Here is a 14,435-nt window from a genome sequence, read left to right as displayed (position 1 = left end):
AAGTTTGTTAAAATGAGAAGTACAGTTAAGGCACTGGGGTTCTGTAACCCCTGAAATTTTATTATTTTATACTGTTATGCTTTTATTGCTTAGGGACAAATAGAGATAGACAGAACCAGCAAAATTTCAGAGTACGCTGTGAATAAATCAATTCAAAATAGTCAAGATAAAATTACATGGCTAAGTAAAATTAATTGGTTCAAGTGTGTACCAATTATGAAGCAATCATCATGGAAATAACAGTATCAATTAACATAAAATTGCCTGTTTAGTTGTTGAATGAATGTGAGTGGTTACATGGTGTTATATTTAATATCAGTGTTGTGAATTGTATAAGCTGTGATATTTATATACAAACAAGAAGAGGGAATTTAAACCTGAAATTTCATTTTTGGTCAGAACCGTGAGCTATGTACAGGAAAAACAATGGTTATTTCAACATGTGCAAAGCAGGTTAAAAAGAGAGAGGATGAAATTTTCCTTCAAGTCTGAGGCCCATGGGCACACCTTGGAGATCTGCTATAGTGCCCGCCAGGTAATCCTATCTTCTCTATGTTGCAATTGCTTATCAAACAGACAGCTGTCCCCTCTCTGCTAGTTTTTATCAGCCCAAAGGGGCAAGGGTAGAGAGCGCAAGTGGTCGCCCTGACTGATCCAAGCATTGGGCTGCCATACATGTCGAATTTCCTGGGCATATCTGGAATATTGCATCCATCAGCATAAAATCCATGTTGGCAGTGTCAAATTTGGTGTTTGGATTTTCACTGTTTGGAATATGGCAACCCTATCCAAGCACCCTTCCCACATTCTTGAGCCTTGTTAACTGAAACTTATCCAACATAATCAGACTAGACAGTTCTCTGGACACAACTCAGGATTCATGTGCTGTAACAGATGCAAGCTATTCTGTCCTAAAAATGCTTTGCAAACAAGTCACAGCAAGCTACTTGCCTAAGGCCAGACTTTAAAAGGCCTGCATTACCCAGAAAAGCTATGCCAGGCGGCATAGTGAGGATGCAGTGGAGGTAACCAAGTATGCCTTCGTTCCTGCGCCTTCACTGCCAATAAGTAGGCTCAATGATGAGCCCTCACCACTGTTTGGCTGGATTCAGCCAGATCTTTCCTCCACTTGCAGTTGCGTCCAGCTTGTTTCCTCGCCCTAAGCTCTGGAGTATACCAGGGAGCCAAATGGGCTCATGAAGCAGGAGGAGCAGCTCAGGGGCAACTGCATCAATGGTTTGAGCCATTCAGATGTTCCAGAGGTCAGGCAGGACTTCGACAGGAGCACAAGTCATATTAGCCAGAAAATCCCCCAGAGCCGCCTGGAAGCCCACTCAATCCATCAGCCTCCAAGGGCAAACCATCCTCATGCAGAGGGGGAAAGATGCTGGAAGCCTAAATCTCAACAGGAAGTGATCTGAGCATGACCAGGGACTGATTTCAATGCTCCCTACTTTCAGATCACCCTCTTCCTGTGCAGTTGAGAAAACAAGGTCCAGAGTGTGGTCTGCCACATGTGTTGGACCGGTGGCATGTTGAGACAGCCCCATGGGTGTCATGACAGCCACGAAGTCCTGAGCCACCCCAGAGCCACTCGCTTCAGCATGGATGTTAGTCCCCCAAAACCAGCAGTCTGGGAGTCCTCAACACCACCTCTGAGCCCAGCTGTGTAAGCGTAGGCAAGGAGAAAGCTGAGCAGCGAGGCAGGAAGCAAGACAGCAGAATACCTAATTTGTCCTGATTGCCCAATGCCAGGAACACACACTTTAGATCCCCCAACTGTAGCAAGGAGAGGGAGAGGGAGGGAATTTCTGTAGAACACAGCAACTTCCCCTCCTCCTCTCCTCCCTCAAGTCTGCCCTGATGCTAACCTGAGTACCCAGATGAGACCAACTCCAACCTGCTCATCCACCCAAGTCTCAGTGATACAAACCAGATCAACCTCCTCATCCACAATCAAATTGTGGATGAGGGAGGTCTTACTCAGAGTTGACCTGCCAGCCCCATGAGTTGCCATAGATGCCAGTTTTCTCATACCTCTTTTAGCTTTGAAATTGTCAAGCAGAGGCTAGGCAGCACACTTCAGATGGATATAGTTGCTGTCCCATAGACTTAAGTACCCTTCTTCATTTTAAATAAGATTTGAAGACCCAATAAGCATAAACTGATACACCAGCCTTCTTATTCACAAAGCTGTTGATTTGAGAATATGTTTTCTAAGCAGACAAAATTAAATTAAGTTCACGGAAGAAAGAAAAAGTAGGGAACCAATATTTTGGACCCAACAAAAACCCAACTATTGTTTGTTTTGGAGATTATGAAATACATTCACACTAAATGGAAAACAGCTTTTCTAAAATGTTACCCAACAAGTGAAGAGATAAATTTGCAGAAGCAGCAATTTTAATGTACCTTTCATATGTGAGATTTGCAAGTAGTGTGATTTACAATCATGACAAACCAAAGTGCTTCAGAGGCACGGATTACTTTAGTGGAGACTTAAAAGCTGGGAAAATAAAGTATCACAAAATGTATCTGTAGATGAGAGATTACTTTTCTGTCAAATATGCTTCCTTGGGGTAAAAAGTATTAGTATTTATTAAGCATCAGTTTGTTATGTGTAATACAAAACTCAGCAGAAGATGACAGACTCAGGGGGGCTACACTTTAAGGCTTGATTAGGAACTACATTACAGTACAATAAAGTTGGAGATTGATAATTACTTAGGATGCAGGTTTGCAAAGGCAGCAGATTTTTTTAGGCAGTAGTTTAAAGAAGACGATGGGAGATCAAACTCTACTGCTGATTGCTTGGGACTATCTTTTTTTGTAAATTAAACATCACCTGTCTCACTTTCTGTATTACACTGCTTTATCCAAAAAGAGTGAATCTGTCAAGTTTCTAAAACTGCAACCAAGAGGGTCCACCACATGATATTGGCTTATTTTCAACAGACAGCAACGGTGCCATCAGCACAATGGCAGTGGCTTAATGTAAACATTAAACACTATGAACTACAATTACCAAATAGGAAGGGCCCTCTTTGATATGCTGGAGAGCCATTCCAAATCACAGCTAGTTAGACCAACAAACTAATTTGGTATAAAGCAGCTTCCTATGCTCCTGTTTTGAGAGCTTCATGTAGCACCAAACTTATGGTCATAGTGCAGGCTGCCCAATGATGCTCAGTTTGCATCTGGCATCTGAGCAACAACTGTGCCTTTATAAGCAATTGCAGAGTTAGTACAAAAGGGCATCCCATCCCATCTTGCAGATCCCACCTGAATGCAGGCTGACTCCTCCCTCTGCTGGGCCTAGGCAATGGGTCACATGCACTGGGACACACGGCACCAGTACAATGATTTCCTTTGCCTTAGGTTCTCCCACACTTAAAATTTTCTGCTGTCCCCAGGGACAGATTTTGTCCGGGGACAGATTGCTGAATCCGGGGACTGTCCCCGGGAACATCTGGTGACCCTACCCTACAAGAAAGTCTAGCAGCACCAACTACCAGGCTTCTACCTTAAGAACAACTTCTATTTAGGATGCAAATTGGCTTCAAATGTATTATAAACTTGAGCTTTGCAGAAATCCAAAGAAACATCCTGCTTTGCCATAGATATTCATCAGCTTCTGATAGTGACACAGATGCAGTTGCTGGGATGGGATTTCAGGACCATCTTTTTGGGGGGTGGGGGTGGGGTAAACTATTTCACAATCTGCAGGATCCTGTCCTCCTCACTTAGTTTCTCATGCTTCCTCTTTACCACCTACTTCTCATCACTCCCTTTCTTCCACTCCTTCTCCCACAAACGGGCAATTGCAGGAAAATACCCAACACTTTGTGGCTTATTCCCCTTGCCTTGAATAAACTTATTCTGTCAATGCTGAATGGAGTCTTTGTCAAAGAAATCCAATTAGAAACTAAGAAATCAATCCAGCTTTTTGGTAATTTGCACCATCTGCTCTTATTGTACTTGCTGCTGAAGTTTTTGTTGTTTTTCTACTGGGTTTGTTTACAGGTTATTGAAATTGCTTTATTGAACAGGCTTTATTGACGTGGTAGTTGTTGTTGTTTGTTTGTTTATGTGATACCTCTTTGGCACCTGATGAAAACCTTTTATAAACTATATTTTATAGTCTAGGACTTTCAGATTCAACCATAAGTGAGTCAATGTAAGAAGGGTTAGGACTAACCTGTGGTTGATTTTGCCCTAGTGACAAGACTTAGCATTTTGGCCATTTTTTAAATTCTCAAGCCTGAGGTATAAGGCATTTCCTATTTTGAGAGATTTGTATGTATTTTTATGAGCTGATTATGCAAGATTTAAAAATATATGGAAACTGATCAAATTTAAACAAAAAAAAATGTAGATAATTCTTACCTACAGACAGAAATTGTTTACTTAACAATGCAAGTGCTTCAAGAACACCACTATAAATCATGAAATCTCTAGCAGGAAATCATAGGCTTTGTGAATACAAGAAGTCAAACCACTGTCCATATTTGCTTTTTAAAGGCAGGCTGGAATGGCAGAAATGAAAGCCCTATTCAAATGCACTAAAAGTGTGCTGGATCAATGTCTGCTTGGGAGTGTGCATGTGTGAATGCTGCCTTTCCCCAATGTGCTGATAGGTTCTTTATCCACAGAGCCAAATCCACAGGGATTCCCTGGGTTGGTTCTACACATGTTTAGGCAATATTGTTTTATTTATTCAAAATATTTTTATCTTGCCGTTCTGTCTACTGAAGGAATTTGAGGTGGTTCACAAAAAATAAAAGGTAACAAAACACACAAAACTAAATTAGCAGAGGCACAGGTCAAAAACAATAACCACAAAAGAAGATTGGGCCAGCCACTTGCTTAAAAGAGCAGTGCCTTGGCATCATGGCACCAAAAACAAGCACGGAGGGAACCAGGTGCAAAAACTTCTAGAGCTCCAGTGCTACTTTTGACAGGACTCTCAAGCCCAGCTTGAGTATAGGCCCAAACAATTAACTGCTGAGAGAAACATGTAGTCAATTAAAGCTGCCCCCCATTGCTGTTTTCCTACAAAATTAAAGTTTACCGTCACCAAATATGGACAATTTCCCAAGACTCATTAAAAAAACAACTGTTTGCAGATGGGCAACAACTTTTACAGATAGCAGAATAGTTGTACTATGATGTTAGTTCTGTGAAGTATATTTAAGGCACATAAACCATTAGGGGGTATTCCTTTAACTTAGAAAACTAAAAGGATCGTATCAGTATTTTCAAATCACAAAGACCTATCAGTAACTGGTTAAGATTAGGCAGAGGCTGACTTAACAGGAAGGAAAGATGCATTCGCTTTACCTAGTTTATAACAGAAAAATATTTCCAGAGGCATCAAACTTAGCTTTCTCAATCTTCATCAGGTGCCCTTCAAACCTTTTGACCTATAACTTTATCGGCCCCAGTCAGCATGGCCAATGACTGGGGATAATGGGAGTTGTAGTCCAGAACATCTGGAGGGCACCTTGTTGGCTAACTGACTTACATATTCCATTTCAGACCACAACATTTCATGCTCATATGAAACTCAGTCATTCCAGTACACTTTCTTTTTCTTATACATTTATCCCCAGAGGTGAATTAGAAGTAACAAGATATGTGGAGCAATTCCACAGAAAAAGGTTAAGAAACTATCCTTCCATTCAGGGAAGAGCCCCTTCTGTGAGGGAAGGGATTGATAATCTAGTGTAGAGTTTCTGCAAAGGAAAGGTAGAGGGAGGTGATTTTGATGATTCTGCTCCACTTCTCTGCAGTACCTTCCCATGGTTCAGGAGGTTCAACAATGCTCTGGAACACTTTTTTGGGGTACTAAAAACAACTTGAGTTGTGCCAACCAATTCTTACTCCAGAGGATATTTGCCACAGAATAAAATAGGTTCATGAAATCAAACATTTAATATAGGAAAGCTTTAACTCTCCTGTATAGCCAAGCTGGAAAAAGGTTACATAAATGTTAAAATGACAACACTGAAGTATCAAATGGATAATGGACTTTTATTAATTGACCAACATTCAGATTGTAATACTATTTTTATCCACCCCCCGTCAAACGGTCTTGATACATGATCCAAGCACTAAATACGAATGTATTTTTCATATTTCTCTGAAATACTCTGTTTATTAAGGGAATGGGAAATTGTCATGGTTAAGAATATGATGGCAAGGAAAGCTCTAGAAATGGATAACAGGATAATAGAGCATTCTACCTATATTTATAATGTGTAGCTGCTATAAGGTGTAAAAACTGCTTGCAAAGTGTATACAAAGAAGCCCTGGTTGACAGAGTCAAGTTCTTTGATAATCAGTAACTCCAGAAGAAGATTTTTTTAAAAAGAAAATCAACAACAATTATTTCCCCATTCCCCTTTAAATTATAACAATTGAAGGGACACAGTTGTACAAATCAAATTTTAAAATGATTCTGATTGAACTCGTCATGTCATCTAAGTAGCCATAGCATTACCATACAGAAAGGTAGAATGGGTTTGTTTGTTTGTTTGTAGGAAACCAAAGGGCTTCTATTAAATAATAAGAGCAAAATGGGGGCTTAAAGTTCCAACCCAGTATGCTATGCACTACTTACCTTCAAAAGTCAAATAAAACTTTCCTCTGTCAAACCAGACGAGGGAAGGCTGTTCATTCTCTGTATGGCCAGGAGTTGAAGCGGGATGGGAAAGGTTAAGGAGAAGGGAGAGAGAAGGACATAAGTGTAAGTCACAGAAGCAGGTTATTAATCTCACTACAGGGGAGGAAGAGGCGCTGTGAGCTGTTAACGTGCAAGGGGGAGTAGAAGGGAGTTTAAAACAATTTTCTTGTTTTATTTTGGGAAACAGAAAGCAAAAAAAAAGAAAAAAAAAGTAAAAAAATGGCAAGCTATGGAATCCTAAATGGAGATAATTTTTGCCCACTGGATTGCTGCCTACGTGTTTGTGCATGGAGGGTGTGAGAAGTGTTCTGTTGCTGCAACAGAATAGTAGTATGTTGGGGGTTTTTTTTTGCTGTACTAGCTTTGGGCGGAATTTGTCACACAAGGCCTTGTCTCCATTTTAAAGATGCTGCTGTAATGTTGGAAGATGCCTCTGGGTATGAAAACAACATCTGAAAATGTAGCACTAAACTTTATTACATGAACCTGTCTTGAAGAAAAAGGCTGGTAAGGAGAAAACATGGCAATGATTCTGGCACTCACATGCTCTTGAGATAAGCATGCATTATAATTCTGAACGTATGTTGCATGGATCTTTCATATGGGTGGGCTTCCAAAGGAGGCATTAATCTCTGGTTTGACAGTTTTCTCTAAAGGTGATAAATTTGGATTAACTAACTACTGGGCAGGATTTCTGGAATGTTGGTTAAGTGCATGATTTTATTGAACCGTATTATTTGATAAATTTCCAAACTGAACCAATAAAATAATATTTAAAGCTACCCTTCTTTCTCTCCTAGTCAAAAATTACCAGTTACTTTGACTCACAATATTTTAAAGAGTCCAGGGTACATGCAAAACAAACTAAAAACATCTAAGGAAACACTACTGCTGAAGCTAAGCACATCTGGCCTTGTAAGCTTCCTTGGAAGCCTAGTCCTGTAAAATGAAGGAAGAGCTGGGCAGACAGAATATACATATGGGAAAGACCTGCTCTTGAGTAATAGCATTATACCTTACATAAAAAAGAACCACAAGTCAAAAATCTATCACCTCTCCAAAACTCTTGCCATTGGGAAACTGGTATGCTATATGCTGCATTTCTGAGTTTGGCATGAGTTCCTCTCTTTTACATATAAGTATATATTTGTATGCACTTGACACTCATGGTGGTGAGGGTGGCAGTGAAGGAAGCATTCAGATGACAATGGCTAGGATTTTAAATCCAGATTTCTTGAAACCACTCTGCTAGTACAGTACCTGCAGGAATTTCACAATGCCTTTCAAACGTGAGCAGTTTGTCAACATAAGCATCATCTTCTGAAACCCATGAGCAAAAGAAATGTAAAAGAAAAACAATGAAAACACAAATTCCAAATGAAAATCAAGTAGCTGTTTATCAACCAAACCACAAACATTACAATGAAAAAAAGATCATAGACATAGAAATGGTGGACACATCTCTTTTTATTATCAAAATCATATGCAACAACCACCACAAGAACCCAAAAACAAATACAAAAAAGACAAACAGTAAATGAAATAATTTTGTGTCATATTTCCTCAGACAAACTCTCCATATATGGGATAACCTTTAGAGACTGGAAGAGTCACACACAGGGAAGCCACAAAGGCTGAGAAATTGTGCTTCTTACGAGCTACTTAGGCCATAATCGTAGGGACACTTACTGGGAGTAAGTCATATTGTGTATCTTGTGTACCTTACTCTTCATGTAGAATTTTATAATGAGTGTCCAAACCCTTCCATGTCTTAAATCAGGGGTAGTCAGTTTAGGAGTGCTGAAGAAACTCTACCTGCTGAAGTGTGACTGTAGCCCAGGGATGGAGGATCTGTGTTCTCTGGATGTTGCTGGACTACAACTTCCACCATTTCTGACTGTTGACCATGCTGGCTAGGGCTGATGGGAGCTGGAGTCCAGCAACATCTGGAGGGCACCATGTTGACTACTCTTGTCTTAGATCCATAGAATTTAAAAGGTGCTACTGCAACAAGGAAAAGTTCCCCACACTCAAAGCATACCTGGCAAAGGGTCATTCACTCTTGCTAAAATCCTCTTAAAAAACCAATCGTGTTTCACTGTCCAACCATTCCTACAATCAAGAGGTATTTCCCAATGCTGAACTCAAACTGAGTTTGCTATAACTGGGACCCATTGCTTCTTGCTAATGGCCTCCCCCTTTTTTTTTTACTCTGCTAACCCATTCAAGCCTAATAGTATGACTGTAAGCCATAATTGTTGTTCTCTGAAACAGGGAAAAATACAAAGGCCAGATCTTTAGCACATTTTTTTGAATCCTATGGTTTAGGATACAAACCAAGGACTCAAACTAGCCCTGACTCAAGAGGTCTGAAATTGCATTGGAACCTGGGCTCTGCTCCCGCAGGAATTGCTATTCCCTCTCCACGGTAAATGCCTGCCATGCTTTTGCCTTGAGCTGGAAGCTTTTTACATGCCAAGCCATTCAGCATATTAAGCATAATTTACTGCATTATTTGTCATGGGCCACAAGAGCAGATTGGCACAATCCAGTCTCATCCAACACATGATCTGACAATACCACTTGCCTATTTGGGACAGGTGGAGGTTTCTCTGTTGCCAATAAACATGCAATCCTATTTTCAAGGAGTAGATGAAAAAATTCTCATTATTTTGTTCCAGAAGCCAATAAATTCTGGAAGCTACCTATATATTCTCACAATATGGAAAACTAAAGGGAGATTTTTAAAATTAAGGTACCTGTGGGGAATATGGTCCTTCCCTCCGTCCCTGCTCAGGGAGAGCATTGAGGAGAACACAGAATTTGAGCATTTAACAAAGATTTCCTTTTATTTTACTACAGTGAATACAATTCTCCCCACAGAGACACAGACACCCAACAATATCAAAGGACAAAACAAGTTGATCTAATATTAATGTAAAATTGTGCCTGTGTTTAACACATTCAAGAAAACACTCCTGAAGAAGTGTGCATGCACACGAAAGCTCATACCAAGAACTAAATTAGTTGGTCTTTAAGGTGCTACTGGAATGAATTTTTTATTTTGACTCCAGAAATAGTTTGTCTTGTCTAAGAGTGTGACTATTACCTTGGCTATCTCTAGAAGCGAATCCTAATTTCAGATTTCTAAAAAAAAGGGATGCATAAACCAAGCAGCCCCTTTTTATAAGCTGCGAAAGTGAACAGGCTTGCACATAGCATTAAACCTAACCATGGCTTAGCATGAATGTATGAGCTCCCAGAAAGGAGCTTGCAGCTGCTTTGCTGCTCCCTGGTCTTTTTTGCTAATGTGCCATGCTGAGCTAAACCAAGTTTAAGCTTAGCATGTCTTCTGCACCTGGACTTAAGATCAGGCTGTCTCCAGACTAGCTATGAGCTGTAACCAAGGGTTAGTTGTGGTTAGTCTAGGGACCATAACCATGATGCCCAGGTTTGAACAATGTGCTAATCAGGGTTACGTGGCAGCAAAAAGAACTCAGGAACAGCAAAGCAGCTGCAAGCTCCTCTCTGGGAACTCAGGTACTCACACTAAGCCTTGGTTTAGCTTAGCGTGACAAGCAAATCAGGCCAGTCAGTGGGAAGTCTAACTATAGTGCTCATGTCAAGACCTTCATATTGCCAGCATAAAGAATGCTCAGGCTAGTCACTATGAACAAATACACAATAACTAAAAATAGCTGGGATGTACAAATACAAACCAGGAACTCCTTATTAGCCATTTCAGCTGTTTTCTCAATCATTTTGTATTAAAGCTTCTCTTCACCCCAACAAGGGTGGTGAAATCTCCAAGGCCATCTGTAAAAAAGGCCACTTAGATAATTTTAATAAAATGCCTGATTACTCAATCAACTTCAACGTAACAGCAATTTCTATAAAAATCATATATGGCGAATGAATCATGTTCATGTCAAGACTATGAATCAAAGGCCTACTCGTGTTCTTGAATGGTTAGTCAAAAGCATGTGGCCTTCAAAGCTTGTAATGTTTTAAGTGTGCTGCCACCTAAAACTTGGACTATGTACTACCCTATCACAACTGCACATTCACATTGCTTCTAAAGTTTAGGTTAAATATAAGGCTTTGGGGGCAATCTATAGCACTTTTAAACGGTTGTGTTTGAAAGAGTGTCCTTGGCTATTGAGTAACTGGTTTCTTCCATCCACTGAAAAGAAACCTTAAAAGAGTATCTGCTGGAGCTCATAAGCACAGGCTTTTAGAAAGATTATATAAAGCCTTTCTTTTCAGGCAACCCTTGTTTGATACTGATTGGATGGATATTTTAATGGTTGTTTATATTTGAACTGTCATCAGATTTTTCCAATATTGTATTTACAAGTTGGATGTACTGGTAGCTTTAGAAAAGACATGTAACTTTAGGCATAATATAAATATTATGTTTTAAAATAAATAAACATTCTGACATTTTTTGTAGTTACCTCATCTATGAATATCAATTTGAAGGTTATCTAGATTTGTGAAATCACGTTGAATAACAGAATAATCCTGACTCTAATTCACCTTGACTTTCACAATTGTTATCCTAAAATCAAACAGAAACCAGCAATGGTCTCTATGGATCATTGGTTATTTCTTTTAAAAGCAACAAAATTTATCTAGAGGAACTTTACTTCTATTAATGAAAATGTCTATAGTGACAGAGTCATCATGTTCATGCTTATATATGGGGAAAATTATTATTTCAACAGAAAATTGTGTTTTCCTCCCCATCACCTGTTTTACCTGCACAAAACCTAGGCTAACGTTTCAACTTAAAAGTAGCCCTTTTCACAAATCAGATGGGCTTGATTCCATTGGAACCTTATGTTCTGAAACACAGTTACTGGTAAGAACACACAACAGTGTGTCATAAAAACTACTGAGCGACATCAGTTTCAGACAATTTACACCACCCCGTGGAACATAATACTTCACATACAAGGAGTTGAGCCACTGATGACACAGCCTCTTAGTTGATAATACGATATTGTTAGTTAAGTATTTGAAATGCTATTCAGTACTTTGACTGATATGCATTTATATCACCCTGGTCATTGCACTGACCAACAGCAAGCAGAAACAAAGGACATAGGTACGAAAAAGGAAACATGAAGTCAGAAAATTGCATTAAGCACTCTCCCCCACACACTTCCATTTCACACACAATAGGCAGAAAGAAACAAGAGTGAATGGTTTTTCAAAAAGACAAACTAAAGCTGAAAGCACTTCAAACCAGGTTCAGCATTTAACAAATTATCACTGGAGGCTTGGATATATGCCCCAGTTGACAGCATCTTCATTTTCTAATAAGCAAAACAAGTATCTATGAATTACTATGACTGAGTGAAGACTAAACACCACTAGTATGGGAAGTCAGTAGTATGCTCAATGGCTATTACTCAAATGAAGACAAAACATATCCATTTCAGCTCATTCAGATTTTTGATTCCCCCCCCCCTTCTAGGAATATCCAATTTGTTGCCATTCTGAGTTCATTCAGAATAGTCAGAAAGACAATTTGAACAGCAGCTCAAGTGCCCGTTCTCGTCTACACAGATTAGAAAATGCTTGATAAAAAAATTGAGGTTAAGAGGCACACAGCAGGAACACTACAGAAAGAAAGTTTAGACTAATAGCAGAACGGGTCCAAAGGGATGTAAAAGAAGGGAAAATCAATAAAAGAAAACAACCTGGCATACAATGAGAACTGAAGGTGACAGAGATGGTCTGTAGAAGAGCAGAAGCGTTGATGAAAAGAGACGCAGGTCAAAAAGGAAAACCAGGAGTCTGCAGCACAAAAGAACTATATCAGAGAGAAGAAGGTGGTTTTAAGGTGTAAAGAAGATGAAGAGTATTGTAAATGAAATAAAGAATGACAAAGAGAATTCAAATATATGTTTGTCTGAGAAGGAAGTGGAGCAGGGAGCAGAAAGGAAGACCAGAGAGTGAAGCAAAAAATGAAAAGCATCAACATCCAGGCGTTGCCAGCCACAGAACATTTATCACTTTTGACAACTGTAATCTAACCTCAGCTTAAGAAGAAAAAAACCATGTTTTCAGTACAACTTTCCATATTTTCAAATTTCTAAGAAACTGGATTTGAAAAAGTTTAGAACTTTTTGAATTTTTTCATGTGTTTCTGCAATCCAAGAAGCACATACAATTGGTTTGTAACATTACTTTTTAATAATATCTGGTACTAGAATATACTTTCTGCTCCTGCTATCCTTTCCTATTTCTCCTTATTAAGATTAACTTTGTGTTAAACTTTATTCATTTTTATTGCATTTATCTAGTTTTTCTACAGCTAACTAATCTAACAATGATTTATATGATTGCCAAATTGCGAGACTATTCGTCCTGCTTTGCAGCCACAGGCGTGACACAGTACTGTAAAACATTTTGTATCTATAGTGGTCAGAATTCAAAGGGAAGCATGACTGTTCCACATCTCCACTGGCTTCTAAGAGACTTCCAGGAAATGCTGCATTGAATCCTAAACTACTATTAGAGTTTCCCTCCTCCAATTCAAAAAGCAGTTTGGTTTGTAGGCAGAATAACTTTCAGCATAGAAAACCTGCCAGAAGAGCTCCATTCTTTCCACTTTCCTGATCTCCCCTTGGAAAGTCTCCTATACCCAATGAAAACTGCATCTTGATCTTAGCGGAATTTAGGAAATTATTGGGGAAGGCACAGTTTAGGGAATAAAGGGAGCCTATGCACCCCTTCAGGTCCCTGCTATTTTATACACAAATATACATTGCAGTTGCAGCAGTCTACAGTTAATCAAGAGTGCAATTCTCATTTACATTAAAAAGTGCTTTAACATAACATGACCATGACAACGAAAACAAAGGAAAATATAAACCAAATAAAGGGTTTCAGAAAGTAAAATATTCAAGCCATTCCACTCATGGAAACTATTCTTCAAACAAAGAAAAGCTTTTCGTTACCAATTGTTGGAGTAGTAGCTGCACTCAAGGAATTGGTGGACGATATGGAAGAGGTGCTTTCAGCACGTGCTAAAGGTGCTATCGGAGGAGGGCTGGATGAGTGAACCGGAGGGCTAAATGGTCTGGACTGTAGACAAACACAAACAAGATTAAAGATACACACAGTGCATTTCTGAACATGAATTCAAGCAAGAATATTCATAACTGCACACACTATCTTCTAAGGCCCCTGGAACACCCAGAATTAATCCATTCACACTGAGTGGATTTACAGATCTATTGATTTCTCAATAGATTATTGATTACTAGCCCAATTGTGTAGCCAAAAGTTTTACTGAGTTCTCTAATGCATGTGATCGATATTTGTAGTGCAGATGAGAAACATGCTGCAGAATGTAACGTTTGGGGGATGCATCGGAAACTGCAAACTATGGTGCACAAAAAAACAGTTCACAGGTGCAAAATTAAGCAATGGTCCAAAATAAAATCACTGGGTTGTTTCACTATTGGAATCCACAATGATGGATTACTTTTCATGAAGAGTTTTTTCAAACATTACACTTTTTCTTATATAGCAAGGATGGCTACATAGGAGCAGATATGAAAAGAGCATGTGGCTAGTCAATGATGGTAATGGTAAATGAGTTTCTTTCACTTTGTTAATGTGTACTTGGAATCCATGGTTGGCTGTGACTTCCCAAGATTGTGTTTATACATAGTGGAAAGTATATGCACATCTGTCACATGACAGGAACAAATATGTACACATTTTCTGACAA

At 39.2% G+C, this 14,435-nt stretch overlaps 1 protein-coding gene across 24 annotated transcripts in view; it reads right to left on the bottom strand.

The window, feature by feature from the left end:
- Positions 1-14,435, bottom strand: part of SGIP1 (SH3GL interacting endocytic adaptor 1) — a 134,907-nt gene that overhangs the window by 20,752 nt on the left and 99,720 nt on the right. For 14 of the 24 annotated variants that reach the window (XM_083510491.1, XM_083510482.1, XM_083510490.1 and 11 more), the window contains 3 exons: positions 13,657-13,783; positions 7,946-8,005; positions 6,623-6,682 (listed from right to left, as the gene is read on the bottom strand). In XM_083510491.1, coding sequence (XP_083366617.1) covers positions 6,623-6,682; positions 7,946-8,005; positions 13,657-13,783 — 247 coding nt within the window. The remainder of the gene's footprint in view (positions 1-6,622; positions 6,683-7,945; positions 8,006-13,656; positions 13,784-14,435) is intronic. The other 10 variants (XM_083510483.1, XM_083510474.1, XM_083510484.1 and 7 more) reach the window with 2 other exon arrangements.

Source organism: Podarcis liolepis (genome assembly GCF_965112155.1).
Source record: "Podarcis liolepis genome assembly, chromosome: 6".
NCBI classification, from domain to species: Eukaryota; Metazoa; Chordata; class Lepidosauria; order Squamata; family Lacertidae; genus Podarcis; species Podarcis liolepis.
This window is presented reverse-complemented; position numbering and strand designations above follow the sequence as displayed.